This window comes from Mustelus asterias, chromosome 30 (genome assembly GCF_964213995.1).
Source record: "Mustelus asterias chromosome 30, sMusAst1.hap1.1, whole genome shotgun sequence".
Classification (NCBI taxonomy): Eukaryota; Metazoa; Chordata; class Chondrichthyes; order Carcharhiniformes; family Triakidae; genus Mustelus; species Mustelus asterias.
This window is the reverse complement of record NC_135830.1, coordinates 8,747,601-8,766,915: the sequence shown is the minus strand read 5'-3', so window position 1 is coordinate 8,766,915 and position 19,315 is coordinate 8,747,601. Positions and strand designations below refer to the sequence as shown.

The window sequence follows — 19,315 nt, the reverse complement described above, 5'->3', positions numbered from 1 at the left end:
TTCCCATCTCTGCATCCTCCCCAACCACAGACAGCACAATATTGAGCATAAACCGGGCCCTTAACATTAAATAAACTCCAGCTCAGTTATAGGAGTTAATATTCGAGATAAAAGTCAAATAAATCAGCTTTGTATTAAACAAGGTATATCTCGATCACAAATTATTTCCTTTTAAAGGGCTCTCCCTGTTACCTCCATCCTCACCTCCAACAAGTGTGAGGAGCTCATGGCATATAAGGTGACACAGTATTTAGCACTGCTCCCTCAGTGCCAGGGACACAGGTTTGATTCTGGCCTTGTGTGACCATGTGGAGGTTGCACGTTCTCCCCGTGTTTGCGTGGGTTTCCTCCGGGTTCTCTAGTTTCCTCCCACACTCCGAAGACGTGCAGGTTAGGTGAATTAGCCATGCTAAATTGCACCCAAGTGTCCAAAGATGTGTAATTTGGGTGGATTAGCCATGGTAAATATGTGGGGTTACAGGGATGGAGTGGAGGGGAAGGCTTGGGTGGGATGCTTTTTCAGAGTCAGTGCAGACTCGATGGGCCAAAAGGCCTCTTTCTGCACTGTACAGATTCTATGGTTCCTTGTGACTAATATTGAGCCAATCCAATCAGCTGCCTTTGCTGCTTCCTTCCCTTCCACAGACCACCGGACCAAAGTGTCTGTAAAGTTCCTCCTTGTCTGAGCTCTATCTTTCTCCAGTTTCTCTCCTATCTTCTATCTCCCTCTGAGCTCATCTTGTCCATGAGACCTGCCTTCAACTCCCTGGACTCCATTCTCACAAAGCTGCTGTCCATCCGACTTCCCCACGTTAGCTGACACTGTTCACAATTCTCTCCCATTTCTTACTGTTTCTCTCACTGTAAATGTACCGTCATCACCCATCCTAAAAAAAACACTAAACCCCACTATCTTTGCAAATTACTGCCCCATCTCCAACTTCCTTTTCCTCTCCAAAACCCCTGAACTCAGTGGCCCCGAGGATCTGTCCTTGGCCCCTCCTATTTCTCATCACTGCAGTCTCTGTGGCGCAATTGGTCGGCGCGTTTGGCTGTTAACCGAAAGGTTGGTGGTTCGAGGCTCCCCAGGGACGGAATTTCACTATTTTCGGGCGGCACGGTAGCACAGTGGTTAGCACTGCTGCTTCACAGCTCCAGGGACCCGGGTTCGATTCCCGGCTTGGGTCACTATCTGTGTGGAATTTCCACATTCTCCTCGTGTCTGCGTGGGTTTCCTCCGGGTGCTCCGGTTTCCTCCCACAGTCCAAAGATGTGCGGGTTAGGTTGATTGGCCATGCTAAAATTGCCCCTTAGTGTCCTGGGATGCGTGGATTAGCAGGTAAAATATGTAGGGATATGGGAGTAGGGCCTGGGTGGAATTGTGGTCGGTGCAGACTCGATGGGCCGAATGGCCTCTTTCTGTACTGTAGGGTTTCTATGATGATTTCTATGATCTCCACGCTGCCACTGGGTGACATCATCCAAAAGCACCGTGTTGGTTTTCACCTGTACACTGACAACACCCAGCTCGACCTCACCCCCATCCCTCTCCATTCCTCCACTGTTACTAAATTATCAAACTGCTCATCTCACATTCAGTTCTGGATGAGCAGAAATTTCCTCCAATTAAAAATTGGAAAGACCAGTCATCACTAAAAATTCTGTTCCCTCACTACTCAGAGTAAGTCATCCAATTAAGACAGCGATGAGAAGGAATCTTACCCAGGCCCTCTCCCCCACTTATACCTGTAACACATTTACCATTTCTAATCCATCTAACCTGCACAACTTGGGACACTAAGGGTCAATTTAGCGTGGCCAATCCACCTAACCTGCACATCTTCGGACTGTGGGAGTAGACCGGAGCACCCGGAGGAAACCCATGCAGACATGGGGATAATGTGCAAACTCCAGACAGATAGTCACCCGAGGCCAAAATTGAAACCAGGGCCCTGGTGCTGTGAGGAAACAATGCGAACCACGAATGCTAATTTTTTCACTATGAAACTTCTCTGAAATAACTTGGGGTGCTTTCATTCCCGCTATTTTCATTTTAGATCTATCAGTAATGGACTTGCTGCCGTCTGGAACAACACTGTTTTCAGCACTAAGGTTCCGCTGTGATGTAATAGTCTTCATGACATCATCGCAGCAGGACTGGATGACATCATCAGAGTCCATTGTTTCTGAATGATCCACATCAATAACAACAGGAAATATTCGTCAAGCTGAGCACATTATCTAGGCTGACACTGCAGTCTGACATTGAGGGACTGCTGCACTCTGACACACACTGCCCTTCACATGGATTCACTCAGTCATCTCATTTACTGATAGAACAGCACAGTTAGACTAGGGGGGACAACACTCAGACACTTCACATGTGCAAAGGGATTTCCTTAGTTTTCCTCAGTGGCTAACACTCTGATTTTAAGAGCTCAAAGCATTTGATCAAATGCCAGCATTCTTATTGACAAGGGGCAGTTTAACTGTTGTGTCTATGGGGAAAACGTGCTGAGACCCCAATGCATTCACTTCTAACTGTAGATGTTTGTTCTGTTGTCAATCAGACCCAGGACCGAACTGTGGTGGAGACCCTATGCTCATAGATTCAGAGAATTCCTACAGGAGGCCATTCAGCCCATTAAGTCTCTGCTGACATCAATCCTACCCATGAACTATCCCCATAACTCCAACTATTCACCCTGCTAATCCCCCTGACACTAAGGGGCACTTTAGCATAGCCAATTAACCTAACCTGCACATCTTTGGACTGTGGGAGGAAACCCGCACAGACACGGGGAGAACATGCAAAGTCCACAGAGACAGTGACCCGAGGCCGGAATTGAACTTGATTCCCTGGCGCTGTGAGACAGCAGTGCTTGCAACTGTGCCACCCCAGTCCTTAGTTACTATTTCACTCCTTAGTTCCACATGAATCGATTTAATACATTTGTTATTGTGGCCCAATGGTACCAATCATATTCAGATCGCAAACCATATTTTCTATTTAACAAAACCAGTGTGAATGGCGGGGTGATTACCCAACATTCTCTGCGGGTGAGAATGTGCCCTATCCACATTACAGCACCGCCTTGCGCAAACGCGGTCCCTGGCTCAGACCGGAGCATGCGCAGTCCGGGCTGTGACTGGCGCTGCGAGGAGCCGGAAAGAAACAATGGAGTGAGGTTCAGTAATGGAGCCGCTGGGTGACCGGGGAGGGATAGAAGCAGCGGAGTGGGCTGGGAGGCTTCATAAATATCCCCTAGAGTCTTCAATCCGGAATAAAATGTTCCCGGTATCGCTTCAATTGGTACCGAATAGAGTCGGTGCTGAGCGGCTCCAGGCCCGGGTTAACGGCCGCCATCTTTACAGGAACAAAAATATTCAGCAGGGCGCATGCGCTGAGAGCCTGGACCAGTCACCAACTCTCCCGGGTTGGACTGGAGTCTCCAGGAATTTTTTTATTCATTCAGAGAATGTTGGAGTCGCTGGCTGGACCAGTATTTATTGCCCATCCCTAATTGTCCTTCAACTGAGTGGCTTGCTAGACCATGTCACAGGGCATTTTAAGTGTCAACCACATAAAATCATAGAAACCCTACAGTGCAGAAAGAGGCCATTTGGCCCATCGAGTCTGCACCGACCACAATCCCACCCAGGCCCTACCCCCATATCCCTACATATTTACCCGCTAATCCCTCTAACCTACGCATCCCAGTGGTTTGGAGTCATATTTAGGCCAGACCAGATAAGGATGGGAGATTTGTTTCCCAATGCATTCAGGGAATGTGGCTGCCACTGGCTGGACCAGCATCTATTGCCCATCTTTATTTGCCCTTGAACTGAGTGCACTTCAGAGGGCATTTTAAGAGTCAACCAACCACACTGCTGTGGATCTGGAATCACATATAGACCTGACCAGGTCAGGCAGCAGATTTCCTTGACTCAAGGACATTAGTGAACCAGTTGGCTTTTTACAACAATCGACAATGGTTTCATGGTCATCATTAGACTTTCAATTCCAGATATTTATTGAATTCAAATTTCACCATCTGCTGTAGTGGGATTCAAACCTCAGTCTCGAAAACATTCAGGACATTAAAAAATATATCTTTTGTTGTCATTTTCCTTTGAACATTTCTCTTCACCGGATATAAAAATATTGAAAATAGATAAAAGTTGTTTGCCTAACTGTCAATCATTATGCTGTAGGGTGAGGAGTCTTTTTTGCTTTCCAATTGGCCCAGGAAGGCAGTGGGGAAGGATGTGTTGACTGATTAGTGGTTGGAGGATGGGCACAATAGAAAAGACGTGGTAAAACTTCCAGGAAACATTTAATCACAATTGGCAACTCGGAGGAGAGAATGTCCTTAGGGATGGGATTTACGACCATTTAGAAAGATGCGGATTAATCCGAGATAGTCAGCACGGATTCGTGAAGGGCAAGTCGTGCCTCACAAATTTGATAGAATTTTTTGAGGAGGTAACTAAGTGTGTTGATGAAGGTAGGGCAGTTGATGTCATATACATGGATTTTAGTAAGGCGTTTGATAAGGTCCCCCATGGTCGGCTTATGATGAAAGTGAGGAGGTGTGGGATAGAGGGAAAGTTGGCCGATTGGATAGGTAACTGGCTGTCTGACCGAAGACAGAGGGTGGTGGTCGATGGAAAATTTTCGGATTGGAGGCAGGTTGCTAGCGGTGTGCCGCAGGGATCAGTGCTTGGTCCTCTGGTCTTTGTGATTTTTATTAATGACTTAGAGGAGGGGGCTGAAGGGTGGATCAGTAAATTTGCTGATGACACCAAGATTGGTGGAGTAGTGGATGAGGTGGAGGGGTGTTGTAGGCTGCAAAGAGACATAGATAGGATGCAAAGCTGGGCTGAAAAATGGCAAATGGAGTTTAACCCTGATAAATGTGAGGTGATTCATTTTGGTAGGACAAATTTAAATGTGGATTACAGGGTCAAAGGTAGGGTTCTGAAGACTGTGGAGGAACAGAGAGATCTTGGGGTCCATATCCACAGATCTCTAAAGGTTGCCAGTCAAGTGGATAGAGCTGTGAAGAAGGCCTATAGTGTGTTAGCTTTTATTAACAGGGGGTTGGAGTTTAAGAGCCGTGGGGTTATGCTGCAACTGTACAGGACCTTGGTGAGACCACATTTGGAATATTGTGTGCAGTTCTGGTCACCTCACTATAAGAAGGATGTGGAAGCGCTGGAAAGAGTGCAGAGGAGATTTACCAGGATGCTGCCTGGTTTGGAGGGTAGGTCATATGAGGAAAGGTTGAGGGAGCTAGGGCTGTTCTCTCTGGAGCGGAGGAGGCTGAGGGGAGACTTAATAGAGGTGTATAAAATGATGAAGGGGATAGATAGAGTGAACGTTCAAAGACTATTTCCTCGGGTGGATGGAGCTATTACAAGGGGGCATAACTATAGGGTTCGTGGTGGGAGATACAGGAAGGATATCAGAGGTAGGTTCTTTACGCAGAGAGTGGTTGGGGTGTGGAATGGACTGCCTGCAGAGATAGTGGAGTCAGACACTTTAGAAACATTTAAGCGGTTATTGGATAGGCACATGGAGCACACCAGGATGATAGGGAGTGGGATAGCTTGATCTTGGTTTCAGATAAAGCTCGGCACAACATCGTGGGCCGAAGGGCCTGTTCTGTGCTGTACTGTTCTATGTTCTAATGTTGTGAATTTCTATCCTGGACTGACTGTGATGGTTTCTGTAAATATACAGAGTGCTGGAAGTGGAGAATTGACAGACAGGAAACTCAAATCAAACATCACATCGTGATCTGACGGAGTCACTCGATACATCAGAACCTGAATATCAGCAGCATCTGAATGTGGAAGGTAACAGTTTTGTTGATTGTGTCTGTGAGAGAAGATTTTGGATTTCAGTGTGACTGGAAAGGCCCCGAGATTCACAAACCCTGGTTAGACCACACCGGGAGAACTGTGCTCAGTTCCGGGCAACAGGACATAATGGCCTTGGAGAGGGCGTAGAACAGATGTACCTGAGTGATATCTGAACTCCCAGGGTTAAATTAGAAGGTGAGATTACAGGAAAATGTCATTCTGCCATTTTCCTGTAATCAGATGAGGCCATTCAGCCCATTGGGTCCATGCGAGCTGTCTAGAGCAATCCAGTCAGTCCCATTCCCCTGCTCTGTCCTCATATCTTTGCAGCTTTATTTTCCTCAAGTGTCTATCCAATGTCCGTTTAAAATTATTCATTGTGTCCGTCTCCACCCCACTCATTGGCAGCAAGTTTCAGGTCATTACCACTTGCTGTGTAAAAGCATTCTTCCTCGCATCTCCTGTGCCTTTTATATGCAAATTAGAAGCAGGAGCAGGCCACTTGGTCCCTCGAGTCTGCTCCAGCCTGTGGCTGGTTAAATTTTAACCTCAACTTCACATTCCTGCCTACTCCCAATAACCTTCCACCCCCTTGCTTATCAAGAATCTATCCAGTTCTGCCTTAAAGATATTCAAGACTCTGCCTCAACCACCAGCAGTTTTCATGGTCACTTTTTCCGAGAACCGGACCCACACATTACCAGATTCATTCAGCTCAATTGTGTTTTAATGGTTTTCTCTCACTCCCTTTTTTGTGTTTTAAATCAATTTCACAGGGGAATTGCAGTCCAGAAGCTCGAACAAAAGATAACATCAGTATTGGACAGAGTCGCTCAATTTATTCTGAACTGAATATCATCAGATTTTAAACATGGAAGGAAAAAGCACCGTTCACAGTGGAGAGAAGCCCTACACATGTTATGTGTGTGCACAAGGCTTCAGCCAATCACCTGGCCTGTCAAACCACAAGTGCAGTCAAACTAAGGAGAAACTATGGAAATGTGAGGACTGTGGGAAAGGATTCATTTCTCCGTTCAAACTGGAAACACATCGCCGCAGCCACACTGGGGAGAGGCCTTTCACCTGTTCTGTGTGTGGGGAGGGATTCATTCAGTCATCCGACCTTTCCAAACACCAGCGAGTTCACTCCAGCGAGAGACCATTCACCTGCTCCGAGTGTGGGAAGGATTCAGTATTTCAGCCGAACTGTTGAGTCACCAGCGAGTTCACACTGACGAAAGACCTTTTAAATGTCCAGCCTGTGGGAGGTGTTTTAAAAGTTCTGGCGTACTGATGTCCCATCAACGTCTTCACACTGATGAGAAACCGTTCAGGTGCTCTCACTGTGGGACTGGGTTCAGACGATCATCTCAACTCATTGTACATCAGCGAGTTCACACAGGGGAGAGACCATTCAGGTGCTCTCACTGTGGGACTGGGTTCAGACGATCATCTGTGCTCACTGTACATCAGCGAATTCACACTGGGGAGAGGCCGTTCACCTGCTCCAACTGTGGAAAGGGATTCATTCAGTCATCAGACCTGCTGAAACACCAGCGAATCCACTCTGGGGAAAGGCTGTTTACCTGCTCTGTGTGTGGGAAAGGATTCACTCAGTCATCTGGCCTGCTGAAACATCAGAGAGTTCACTCTGCGGTGAGGCCATTCACCTGCTCTGAGTGTGGGAAGGGATTTACTACATCAACCATTCTGCTGACACACCAGCGAGTTCACAATGACGAGAGACCTTTTAAATGCCCAGACTGTGGGAAGTACTATAAGATTTCCTGGGAACTGTTACGCCATCAACGAGTTCACACTGATGAGAAACTGTTCAGGTGCTCTCACTGTGGGACTGGGTTCAGGCAATTTTCTCAGCTCACTGTACACCAGAGAATTCACACCGGGGAGAGACCATTCACTTGCTCTGAATGTGGGAAGAGATTCATGACTTAATCGCACCTGCTCAGACACCAGAGACTTCACAAGTAACTATAGTGATTGAATTTTGCTGTCAGTGACATTCAGGACTGAACCATGTTCATTAGGGTCTCTTTACACTGGTAATAAACCCCAGCCACTTACAGGCGCTAATATTCTCACTAAAAGTCAAATAAATCAGTTTTGTGTTGAATATAAGCATGGTGTTGAATCTTTTTGATATCTCTCACGCAATTTGAAGGGCTCTCCCACTCCCGTCTCCTCAATCCTCATCTCCAACAAGTCAGACTGTTAGAACATATGTAAGAATCCCTACAGTGCAGAAGGAGGCCATTTGGCCCATGGAGCCTGCACCAACTCTCCAAAAGAGCTTCTTACCCAAGTCCACACCCACCCCCGCCCAATACCCATAACCCCACAAGTCTATCATGGCTAATCCCTCTAAGATACACATTTTGGACACTAAGAGGCAATTTAACATGGCCAATCCACTTAACCCACACATCTTTGGACTGTGGGAGGAAACTAGAGCACCCGGGGAAACCCACGCAGACAGGTGGAGTATGAGGATTCCATGGAGCTTCTTTGTCACTAAGATTGAGACAATCTGATCAGCTGCCTCTGCTGATTCTCTCCCTTCCACAAGGCCAAACTCTGTCTAAATTTCAACCTTTCCTGAGGCCTGAATCAACATCTTTCTCTAGTTTCCCTCCCGTCTCCCCTCATGGCTTCTTAGAACTCATTTTGCCCATGAGCCCCACCTCCTGCTCCATCGACCCTATTCCCACTAAACTACTGATCTCCTACTTCCCTGTGTCCGCGGACATTGTCAATGATTCTCTTAGGTACTGTCCCTCTTTCGAATTTGCCACCAGTACACCCTTGTCAAAAAACAAAGCCTTGACCCCACTTCCTTACAATCTACTCCCCATCTCCAGTCTCCCTTCCCTCTCGGATATGTCAGGAGATACTGGATAGGTGCAGGAAAAATAGGGTTGTTGTAGTGGGAGACTTCAATTTCCCTGGTATAGACTGGAAATCGCTGAGAGCAGGGACTCTGATTGGGGAGGAATTTGTAAAATGCATACAGGAGGGTTCTTTGGAACAATATGTAGATAGCCCGACTAGAGAGGGGGCTATACTGGACCTCGTACTGAGGAATGAGCCCGGTCAGGTCTTCAAAGTTTCGGTCGGGGAACATGTGGCAAATAGTGACCACAATTCTGTTAGCTTTAGGATAGTGATGGAAAAGGATGAGTGGTGTCCCAAGGGTAAGGTGTTGGATTGGGGGAAGGCTAACTTTAGTGGGATTAGGCAGAAATTGGCAGCTCTTGATTGGGAGAGGCTGTTTGAGGGTAAATCCACATCTGGCATGTGGGAGTCTTTTAAGGAACAGTTGTTAGGGCTATAGGACAGGCATGTGCCTGTTAAAAAGAAGGATAGGAAGGGTAGGATTCAAGAACCGTGGATAACCAGGGAAATTGAGGGACTGGTCAAAAAGAAAAGAGAGGCGTATGGAAGGTCCAGGCAGCTAAAAACGGAGGGAGCTCTGGAGGAGTACAAAGAAAGTAGGAAAGAACTCAAACGGGGAATTAGAAGAGCAAAAAGGGGTCACGAAATGTTCTTGGCAGACAGGATTAAGGAGAATCCCAAGGCAATTTATTCATACGTTAGGAACAAAAGGGTTGTCAGGGAAAAAATCGGACCTCTCAGGGACAAAAGTGGGGAATTATGCTTGGAGCCCAAAGAAGTAGGGGAGATCCTAAATGAATACTTTGCGTCGGTATTCACAAAGGAGAAGGATGTGTTGACTGGGAGTGTCTCGGAGGGGAGTGTTGAACCGTTGGAGAAAATCTCCATTACAAAGGAGGAAGTGTTAGGTTTGTTAGAGAATTTAAAGACTGACAAATCCCCAGGGCCTGATGGAATCTATCCAAGGCTGCTCAGGGAGACGAGAGATGAAATCGCTGGGCCTCTGACGCAAATCTTTGTCTCGTCACTGGACGCAGGTGAGGTCCCAGAGGATTGGAGGATAGCTAATGTGGTCCCGTTATTTAAGAAGGGTAGGAAGGATAACCCGGGTAATTATAGGCCGGTGAGCTTGACGTCCGTGGTGGGGAAGTTGTTGGAGAAGATTCTTAGAGATAGGATGTATGCGCATTTAGAAAGGAATAAACTCATTAACGATAGTCAGCATGGTTTTGTGAGAGGGAGGTCATGCCTCACTAACCTGGTGGAGTTTTTTGAAGAAGTGACCAGAATGGTTGACGAGGGAAGGGCCGTGGATGTCGTCTATATGGACTTTAGTAAAGCGTTTGACAAAGTCCCTCATGGTAGGCTGGTGAAAAAGGTTGGATCTCATGGGATAAAGGGGGAGGTGGCTAGATGGGTGGAGAACTGGCTTGGTCACAGAAGACAGAGGGTGGTAGTGGAAGGGTCTTTTTCCGGCTGGAGGCCAGTGACTAGTGGTGTTCCGCAGGGCTCTGTATTGGGACCTCTGCTGTTTGTGATTTATATAAATGATCTGGAAGAAGAAGATCTGGGGTGATCAGTAAGTTTGCGGACGACACAAAATTGGCAGGACTTGCAGATAGTGAGGAGCATTGTCAGAAGCTACAGAAGGATATAGATCGGCTGGAAATTTGGGCAAAGAAATGGCAGATGGAGTTCAATCCTGATAAACGCGAAGTGATGCATTTTGGTCGAAATAATGTAGGGAGGAGCTATATGATAAATGGCAGAACCATAAAGGGTGTAGATACGCAGAGGGACCTGGGTGTGCAAGTCCACAGATCCTTGAAGGTGACGTCACAGGTGGAGAAGGTGGTGAAGAAGGCATATGGCATGCTTGCCTTTATAGGACGGGGCATAGAGTATAAAAGTTGGGGTCTGATGTTGCAGATGTATAGAACGTTGGTTCGGCCGCATTTGGAATACTGCGTCCAGTTCTGGTCGCCACACTACCAGAAGGACGTGGAGGCTTTGGAGAGAGTAGAGGAGGTTTACCAGGATGTTACCTGGTATGGTGGGGCTTAGTTATGAGGAGAGATTGGGTAAACTGGGTTTGTTCTCCCTGGAAAGACAGAGGATGAGGGGAGACTTAATAGAGGTGTATAAAATTATGAAAGGCATAGATAGGGTGAACGGTGGAAAGCTTTTCCCCAGGTCGGTGGTGACGTTCACGAGGGGTCATAGGTTCAAGGTGAAGGGGGGGAGGTTTAACACGGATATCAGAAGGACATATTTTACACAGAGGGTGGTGGGGGCCTAGAATGCGCTGCCAGGCAAGGTGGTGGAGGCGGACACACTGGGAACGTTTAAGACTTATCTAGACAGCCATATGAACGGAGTGGGAATGGAGGGATACAAAAGAATGGTCTAGTTTGGACCAGGGAGCGGCGTGGGCTTGGAGGGCCGAAGGGCCTGTTCCTGTGCTGTATTGTTCTTTGTTCTTTGATTGAGACAATCTGATCAGCTGCCTCTGCTGCTTCCCTCTCTTCCACAAGGCCAAACTCTCTCTAAATTTCACCCTTTCCTGAGGCCTGAACCCAAATCTTTCTCTAGTTTCTCTTCTATTGGGCCTCTTCGGGCTCATTTTGCCCATGAGCCCCACCTCCTGCTCCATCGACCCTATTCCCACTAAACTACTGATCTCCTACTTCCCTGTGTCCCCGGACATTGTCAACGATTCTCTCAGGTAGTGTCCCTCTTTCAAATTTGCCACCAGTACACCCTTGTCAAAAAACAAAGCCTTGACCCCACTTCCTTACAATCTACTCCCCATCTCCAGTCTCCCTTCCCTCTCCAAACTGCAGTGTTTAAACTAACACAAGACATACTAACACAAGGGCAGCATGCAGGCACAGTAGATAGCACTGCTGCCTTTCAGCGCCAGGGACCCGGGTTCGATTCCTGGCTTGGATCACTGTCTGTGTGGAGTTTGTGCATTCTCCCCGTGTCTGTGTGGGTTTCCTCTGGATGCTCCGGTTTGCTCCCACAGTCCAAAGATGTGCTGGTTAAGTTGATTGGCCATGCTAAATTGACTCTAATTTCAGGGGGATTGGCAGTGTAAATAGATGTGAGGTTACGGGATAGGGTGGGATTGTTGTCAGTGCAGGCTCGATGGGCCAAATGGCCTCCTCCTGTACTGTCGGGATTCTATGAAGAAAACACCAGACACCAGTTAGCGAAAGTTCCTTCAAACCAACAGAGAGAGAGAGAGATAGGGACAGACAACCCCCCACAACGACACACACAACCTGACACTCTCACACAGCCACACACACACAGTGCACCCATTTACTGAGGGTTGAAGCCATAATTTGATTTCCACATCAGGGACTGATGAAAAACAGCATTGAATTCAAGGAAATTGTAGGACATGTAAACACTGAAACATCTATTTGGGCGGCACAGTAACACAGTGGTTAGCACTGCTGCTTCACAGCTCCAGGGACCTGGGTTCGATTCCCGGCTTGGGTCACTGTCTGTGTGGAGTTTGCACATTCTCCTCGTGTCTGCGTGGGTTTCCTCCGGGTGCTCCGGTTTCCTCCCACAGTCCAAAGATTGGGTTAGGTTGATTGACCATGCTAAAATTGCCCTTAGTGTCCTTAGATATGTAGGTTAGAGGGATGAGTGGGTAAATATGTAGGGATATGGGGGTAGGGCCTGGGTGGGATTGTGGTCGGTGCAGACCCGATGGGCCGAATGGCCTCTTTCTGTACTGTAGGGATTCTATGATCCTGAAACCAACAGAATATCCTAACACAGGAAGACCTGCTCTCAGAAACCACAGAATCACATGGGAACAACACAATGTGATTTTCACAATCCCATTATAAACAATGTCAAATCTTAGTTAAGAACACAGTTAACATATAATAAGAAAATTAGCATAATTTTTATCAATTACAAAAAAAGAACAACCATGATATTGTATAAACCTGAACAGCCAAGTGTACTGTTCCAAATCAAACAACCCCACAAACAAATATCTGTTACTTAACGTTTGGGAAACAAGAATATGGTCCTAAAACAGACAATATAAACCTTACTGCAATCACACACAGACACAGCAAGATCCCAATCTTTATCTGCATGATCAGCTCCAAACAGCAAGATCCCAACCTACACCCCAAAGCCGAACCCTAACACTTCACTCGAACCAACACCTCACTCGAACCAACACCTCACTCGAACCAACACCTCACTCGAACCAACACCTCACCCTCCCTAATATCTCACCTTAACTAATACCTCACCCTAACCCTGGATGTGGTTCCAAACAGTACATTGGATTTATTATGAGTTAAAAAGGAAATTAATATTTTGACAAACTTCCCACGCCTCTGGTGAATGACAATTTCTCCATCATCCCTCTCCTGACCTTTCTGAGCCTCTGGGAAGTCTCGGTCATTTTAATCTGTTAACGGGTAAATGCCAGTTGTTGTTGCCACTGCCTTACCTGGGAAAACTCAGGAATATCACAGAAACACTCGGAAACTTCAAATCAAAGACATTTTCAGACTGGAAACTTCACTTTCAGTCAGGAACAGATTGCAGTTTTACACCAATCTCTGATTTCAGGGCTTGTTTTGTAAAAAAATCACCATCTAATAAAGTCTTCATAAAATGTCAAGAAATATATTGAATATTAATAGGAACAGCTCACTCTCTTATGAAGAAAGCTTCCATAGCAGCTTGCTGGGTGACAAACACAGGACAGACTTGTTCTCTCTATCCAGAACATGTCTCTGTCATAAACCCTGAAACAAGACATTTCTAAACCGGATAAGGTTGGATCTTATGACCTGGAATTTAACCAACTGTCTGAGTGAAGGTTAAACAGGCTCGAGAGGGAAAATCACTTTGGACAGGAAAGAGTTTTTCAAAGTGATCCGTGCTGGATTCAGACAGACACCAAACACTTTGACTGGATCCAGAGGAGTGAGATCCGAAGAGACCGTCATCTCCAGCGGCAGAGATCAGCTTCGTCCGTCCGAGTGTCTGATCCGGGACCAGGAAACCATTCCGGGGAGACTGTCACCTCCAAACACAGAGCTCAGCATCCCGCTGATCCGGGATCAGTAAACTGTTCTCACTTGTTATGGCTCATTTGTTTTTTCTGCCTATTTAACTGATGTACCATTTTTTTTAAAAAATTGATTTATTACTGTCACATGTATTAGTAAACAGTGAAAAGTACTTTTTCTTGCGCTATACAGACAAAGCATGACGTTAATAGAGAAGGAAAAGAGAAGGTACCAAATGTAGTCTTACAACCATAGCTCGGGTGCAGAGAAACGTCAACTTAACGTAAGTTAGGTCCATTCAAAAGTCTGACAGCAGCAGGGAAGAAGCTGCTCTTGAGTCGGTTGGTAGGTGACCTCAGATTTTTGTATTTTTTCCCTGACTGAAGGAGGAAAAGAGTATGTCTGGGGTGTGTGGGGTCCTTGATTATGCTGGCTGCTTTGCCGAGGCAGAGGGAAGTGTAGACAGAGTCGATGGATGGGAGGCTGGTTTGCGTGATAGACTGGGTTTCAGACACAACCCTTTGTAGTTTATTGCGGTCTTGGTCAGAGCAGGAGCCATATCAAGCTGTAATACATTCTCAGAGGATGCTTTCTATGGTGCAGCTGTAAATGTTGGTGAGAGTCGTAGCAGACATGCCGAATTTCCTGAGCCTCCTGAGAAAGTAGAGGTGTGGGTGGGCTTTCTTAACTGTCGCGTCAGTTTGGAGGGACCTGGACAGGTTGTTGGTGATCTGGGCACAAAAACCCGAAGCTTTCATCACTGTTGCTTCTGAACAAAATGTTTCAAAATCACCAATGACACCGACCCCCTTTTTGGGTAATCTCTGACTCCTGGACTAAAATCTTAGTTTCCAGCATTCACCGTTGTTTTTCCTGACTCTAAATCCAGTTGTAAAGGAGCTTCTGTTCCATGTCTCGGAGCTCTGAACTGTGGAAGAGAGTGGCTGGAACACATTTCGTACACACCTTAGGATTAACCCATACATTTAGTCCTCAATATGATTAACAGCAGCAAAAGCAGCTGAATCCAACCCCTACAGACACTCGTGAAGTTGCTGGTGTCTCAGCATTTGCTGTAAGTCAGTGGATCTACTCCCGCACTCGGAACAGGTGAACAGTTTCTCCCCTGTATGAACTTGCTGGTGTATCATTAGACCACTGCAGCTTTTAAAATTCTGCTTGTAATCAAAACATTTAGAATGTTTTATATCAGAGTGAATTTGCTGATGTTTCAGTAGGCTGGATGACTGAGTGAATCCCTTCCCCCACACACACAGCCGGTGAACGGCCTCTCCCCAGTGTGAACTCGTTGATGCATCATGAGACCATTGCTGCTTTTAAAGCTCTGCTCACAGTCAAAACATTGAAAAGGTTTTATATCGGAGTGAATTTGCTGGTGTTTCAGCAGGTGGTATGACTGAATGAAGTTCTTCCCACACACAGAGCAGCTGTACAGTCTTCTCTCCAGTGTGAATTCGCTGGTGTACAGTGAGTTCAGATGATCGCCTGAACCCAGTCCCACAATGAGAGCATCTGAATGGTCTCTCGTCAGTGTGAACACGTTGATGACACGTCACTTCACCGGAGGTTTTCAAGCACTTCCCGCAGTCTGGACATTTAAAGGGTCTCTTGTCAGTGTGAACTCGCTGGTGTTTCTGCAGGTTGGATGTAGCAGTGAATCGCTTCCCACACAAGGAGCAGGTGAACGGCTTCTCCTCACTGTGAATGTGTTGGTGCCTCAGATACTTTTTGCTTTTAAATGTTTTCTCACAGTCAGAACATTTGAAAGGTGTCTGATCAGTGTGAACATACTGGTGTGTCAGCAGGCTGGATGACTGAGTGAATCCCTTCCCATAGGTGGAGCAGGTGAATGGCCTCTCCCCAGTGTGAGCACGTCGATGCATTTCCAATTCAGAAGGGTAACTGTATCCTTTCCCACAATCCCCACATTTCCACAGTTTCTCCATGGTGCCGGTGTCCTTGTGTCTCTCCAGGTTGGACAATCAGTTGAAGACTTGTCCACACACAGAACCTGTGTACGGTTTCTCCCCGCTGTGAATGGTGTGGTGTTTTTTCAGGCCGTGTAACTGGTTTTAAAGCTCTTTCCACAGTTGGTTCACTGAACACCTCACTCGGGTGTGTGTCTCGGTGCTTTTCCAGTCACACTGATGTTTAAAACCTTTTCCCACAGACAGAACAGGCGGACATTTCTCCTTTCACATTCAATGGCCGATGATATTCAGGTTTGAAAGAATGGAGGTGGTGAGCTAGTTTCCTGAACCGCTGCAGTCCTGGGGTGTAGGTGCACCAACAGTGATATTTGGAATGAAATTTCAGGATTTTGTGCCAGTAACAGTGAAGGATGGTCAAAAATATTTCAAAGTCAGGGTGGTGAAGAATTGGAGGTGAACTTCCAGGAGACGGTGTTCTTGAATCAAGGGAAAACATCACAGATGGTGCTTTCAAACAGGGACTTTACAGCTCTGAAAATCTGCAACATGGCCAAGATATTTAAGAGCCAGCCAGTTATAGAGTTTGTTAAGATCAGCAGGAGCAGACGAAATATTATCAGATTATCAGTATTAAATGTGATTAACAACAGCAAAAATAACAATCCAACTAGTGCAGTTACTTATGAATTCGCTGGTGTGTCAGCAGGTTAGATGGCTGAGTGAATCCTTTCCCACACACAGAGCAGGTGAATGGCCTCTTCCCAGTGTGAGTGCGTTGGTGTATCACTAGGTTAAAGGACTTTATGAATCCTTTCCCACACACAGAGCAGGTGAATGGCCTCTTCCCAGTGTGAGTGCGTTGGTGTATCACTAGGTTAAAGGACTTTATGAATCCTTTCCCACACACAGAGCAGGTGAATGGCCTCTCCCCTGTGTGAGTTCGCTGGTGTATCAGCAGGTTGGATGGGTGAGTGTATTCCTTCCCACACACAGAGCAGGTGAATGGCCTCTCCCCTGTGTGAGTTCGCTGGTGTATCAGCAGGTTGGATGGGTGAGTGTATTCCTTACCACACACAGAGCACGTGAACGGTTTCTTCCCTGAATGAACTCTCTGGTGGGCAATGAGATTGGGTGAAGACCTGAACCTCTTTCCACAATTGGTGCAGCTGAACGGCCTCTCCTCACTGTGGGTTTGCTGGTGTTCCAGCAGACGGGAGGATCGAGTGAATCCCTTCCCACTCTCGGAACAGATGAATGGTCTCTCGCCGGTGTGAACTCGCTGGTGTGCAGTGAGGTTGGATGAAGACTTGAACCTCTTTCCACAGGAAGCGCAGCTGAACGGCCTCTCCTCAGTGTGAGTTTGTTGATGTGACTGGAAACAGGACAACTGAGTGAATCCATTCCCACACACAAAGCAGGTGAATGGCTTCTCCCGAGTATGAATGCGTCGATGATTTTCCAACAGGGATGGAAACTTGAATCCTTTACCACATTCCTCACATTTCCATGGTTTCTCCATGTTGTCGGTGTCCTTGTGTCTCTCCAGGTTGGATGATCAGTTGAAACCTTGTCCACACACACAACACGTGTACAGTTTCTCCCAGGTGCGAATGGTGTGATGTTCTTTCAGGCTGTGTAAAGCAGGCAGTTCACTGGAACACTCAGTTGGGTGTGTGTCTCAGTGCTTTTCCAGTCACACTAACGTTTGAAAACTTTTCCCACAGACAGAACAAACATTTCTCATCCACAGTGTAAGGTTGATGATATTCAGATCCTGATTTTTATGAAGATGTGACTAGGGCGGTTGATGGAGGAGAACCGGTGGATGCGGTGTTTTAGGATTTCCAAAAGGCGTTTGATAAGGTGCCCCATAAAAGGCTGCTGAAGAAGATTAGGGCACACGGAGTTGGGGGTAGTGTGTTAAAGTGGATTGGGGACTGGCTATCCGACAGGAAGCAAAGGGTCTGAATAAATGGGTGTTTTTCCGGTTGGAGGAAGGTAACTAGTGGCGTGCCGCAGGGATCGGTACTCGGGCCGCAACTGTTTACCATTTATATAGATGATCTGGAGGAGGGGACGGAGTGTAGGGTAACGAAGTTTGCAGACGACACAAAGATAAGTGGAAAAGTGAATCGTGTGGAGGACGGAGAAGATCTGCAGAGAGATTTGGACAGGCTGAGTGAGTGGGCGAGGATATGGCAAATGGAGTATAACGTTGATAAATGCGAGGTTATACACTTTGGAGGAAATAATAACAAATGGGATTACTATCTCAATGGAAACAAATTAAAACATGCTACCGTGCAAAGGGACCTGGGGGTCCTTGTGCATGAGACGCAAAAGCCCAGTCTGCAGGTACAACAGGTGATCAAGAAGGCAAATGGGATGTTGGCCTATATTGCGAGGGGGATAGAATATAAAAGCAGGGATGTCTTGATGCACCTGTACAGGGCATTGGTGAGGCCGCAGCTGGAATACTGTGTGCAGTATTGGTCCCCTTATATGAGGAAGGATATATTGGCATTGGAGGGAGTGCAGAGAAGGTTCACCAGGTTGATACCGGAGATGAGGGGTTTGGATTCTGAGGAGAGGCTGAGGAGATTGGGTTTGTACTCGTTGGAGTTTAGAAGGATGAGGGGGGATCTTATGGAGACTTATAAGATAATGCGGGGGCTGGATAGGGTGGAGGCGGAGAGATTCTTTCCACTTAGTAAGGAAGTTAAAACTAGAGGACACAGCCTCAAAATAAAGGGGGGTCGGTTTAAGACAGAGTTGAGGAGGAACTTCTTCTCCCAGAGGGTGGTGAATCTCTGGAATTCTCTGCCCACTGAGGTGGTGGAGGCTACCTCGCTGAATATGTTTAAAGCGCGGATGGATGGATTCCTGAGCGGTAAGGGAATTAAGGGTTATGGGGATCAGGCGGGTAAGTGGTACTGATCCACGTCAGATCAGCCATGATCTTATTGAATGGCAGGGCAGGCTCGAGGGGCTAGATGGCCTACTCCTGCTCCTATTTCTTATGTTCTTATGATGAATCAAGTGATTCTGTTAAAACTTGATGAGATGTTTGGTCTGAGTTTTTTGTCTGCAAATTCTCCCTTCTCGCACCCTGCAAATGAAATTCAGGAAAATGATATGAAGTATGGATAGAAATTCTGAACAGACAATTCTAGTTTCTCTGGAACATTTTTTCCTTTCTTGTTCCCCCAAATCAGTAAATCCCCATCCCACACACTCTCCCTCCTCCCTGGGCTGAAATCCAAACCCATCTCACCATTTCTTTCCTCCACTCCCAGTTTTCTCCCTCCCTCTCCTCTGTCTGGGTTCAGTTCTCCAGCTCCTGTCTGCAGACTGACAATAAAACCAATGGGTCTTATTGGGGATGTTGGGGCCTCCAGCGGGTGTTTGTGAATCCTCCCCGTCCACCTCCCAGGGTTTCCTTCCTTCCCAGAGATCAGAGTCCTCATTGATTTGAGGCCAAAGTGTAACCTCTTATTTATTGTCCCCCTCCCCCATCCTCTG

General features: G+C 46.7%; 2 protein-coding genes across 3 annotated transcripts in view; one reads left to right on the top strand and one right to left on the bottom strand.

Annotated features, from left to right (window-relative positions):
- The window catches only part of LOC144480995 (uncharacterized), a 67,503-nt gene extending 50,191 nt beyond the window's left edge, over positions 1-17,312 (bottom strand). The window contains exons 1-3 of the mRNA XM_078200622.1: positions 17,231-17,312; positions 16,474-16,894; positions 15,552-15,560 (exon numbers count right to left, since the gene is read on the bottom strand). Of these exons, the coding sequence (XP_078056748.1) occupies positions 15,552-15,560; positions 16,474-16,894; positions 17,231-17,312 (512 nt within the window). The remainder of the gene's footprint in view (positions 1-15,551; positions 15,561-16,473; positions 16,895-17,230) is intronic.
- On the top strand, positions 3,142-8,005 carry LOC144481002 (uncharacterized). Of its 2 annotated transcripts, XM_078200629.1 has the most exons (3): positions 3,142-3,183; positions 5,747-5,862; positions 6,645-8,005. In XM_078200629.1, the coding sequence occupies exon 3, from the start codon at positions 7,162-7,164 to the stop codon at positions 7,822-7,824; it is 663 nt and encodes a 220-aa protein (XP_078056755.1). In that variant the 5' UTR covers positions 3,142-3,183; positions 5,747-5,862; positions 6,645-7,161; the 3' UTR covers positions 7,825-8,005. The 2 variants fall into 2 exon arrangements, with proteins under 2 accessions (XP_078056755.1, XP_078056756.1); XM_078200630.1 differs by lacking the exon at positions 3,142-3,183 and having other exon boundaries at positions 5,745-5,862; positions 6,645-7,994.
- Positions 17,313-19,315: the final 2,003 nt, after the last annotated feature.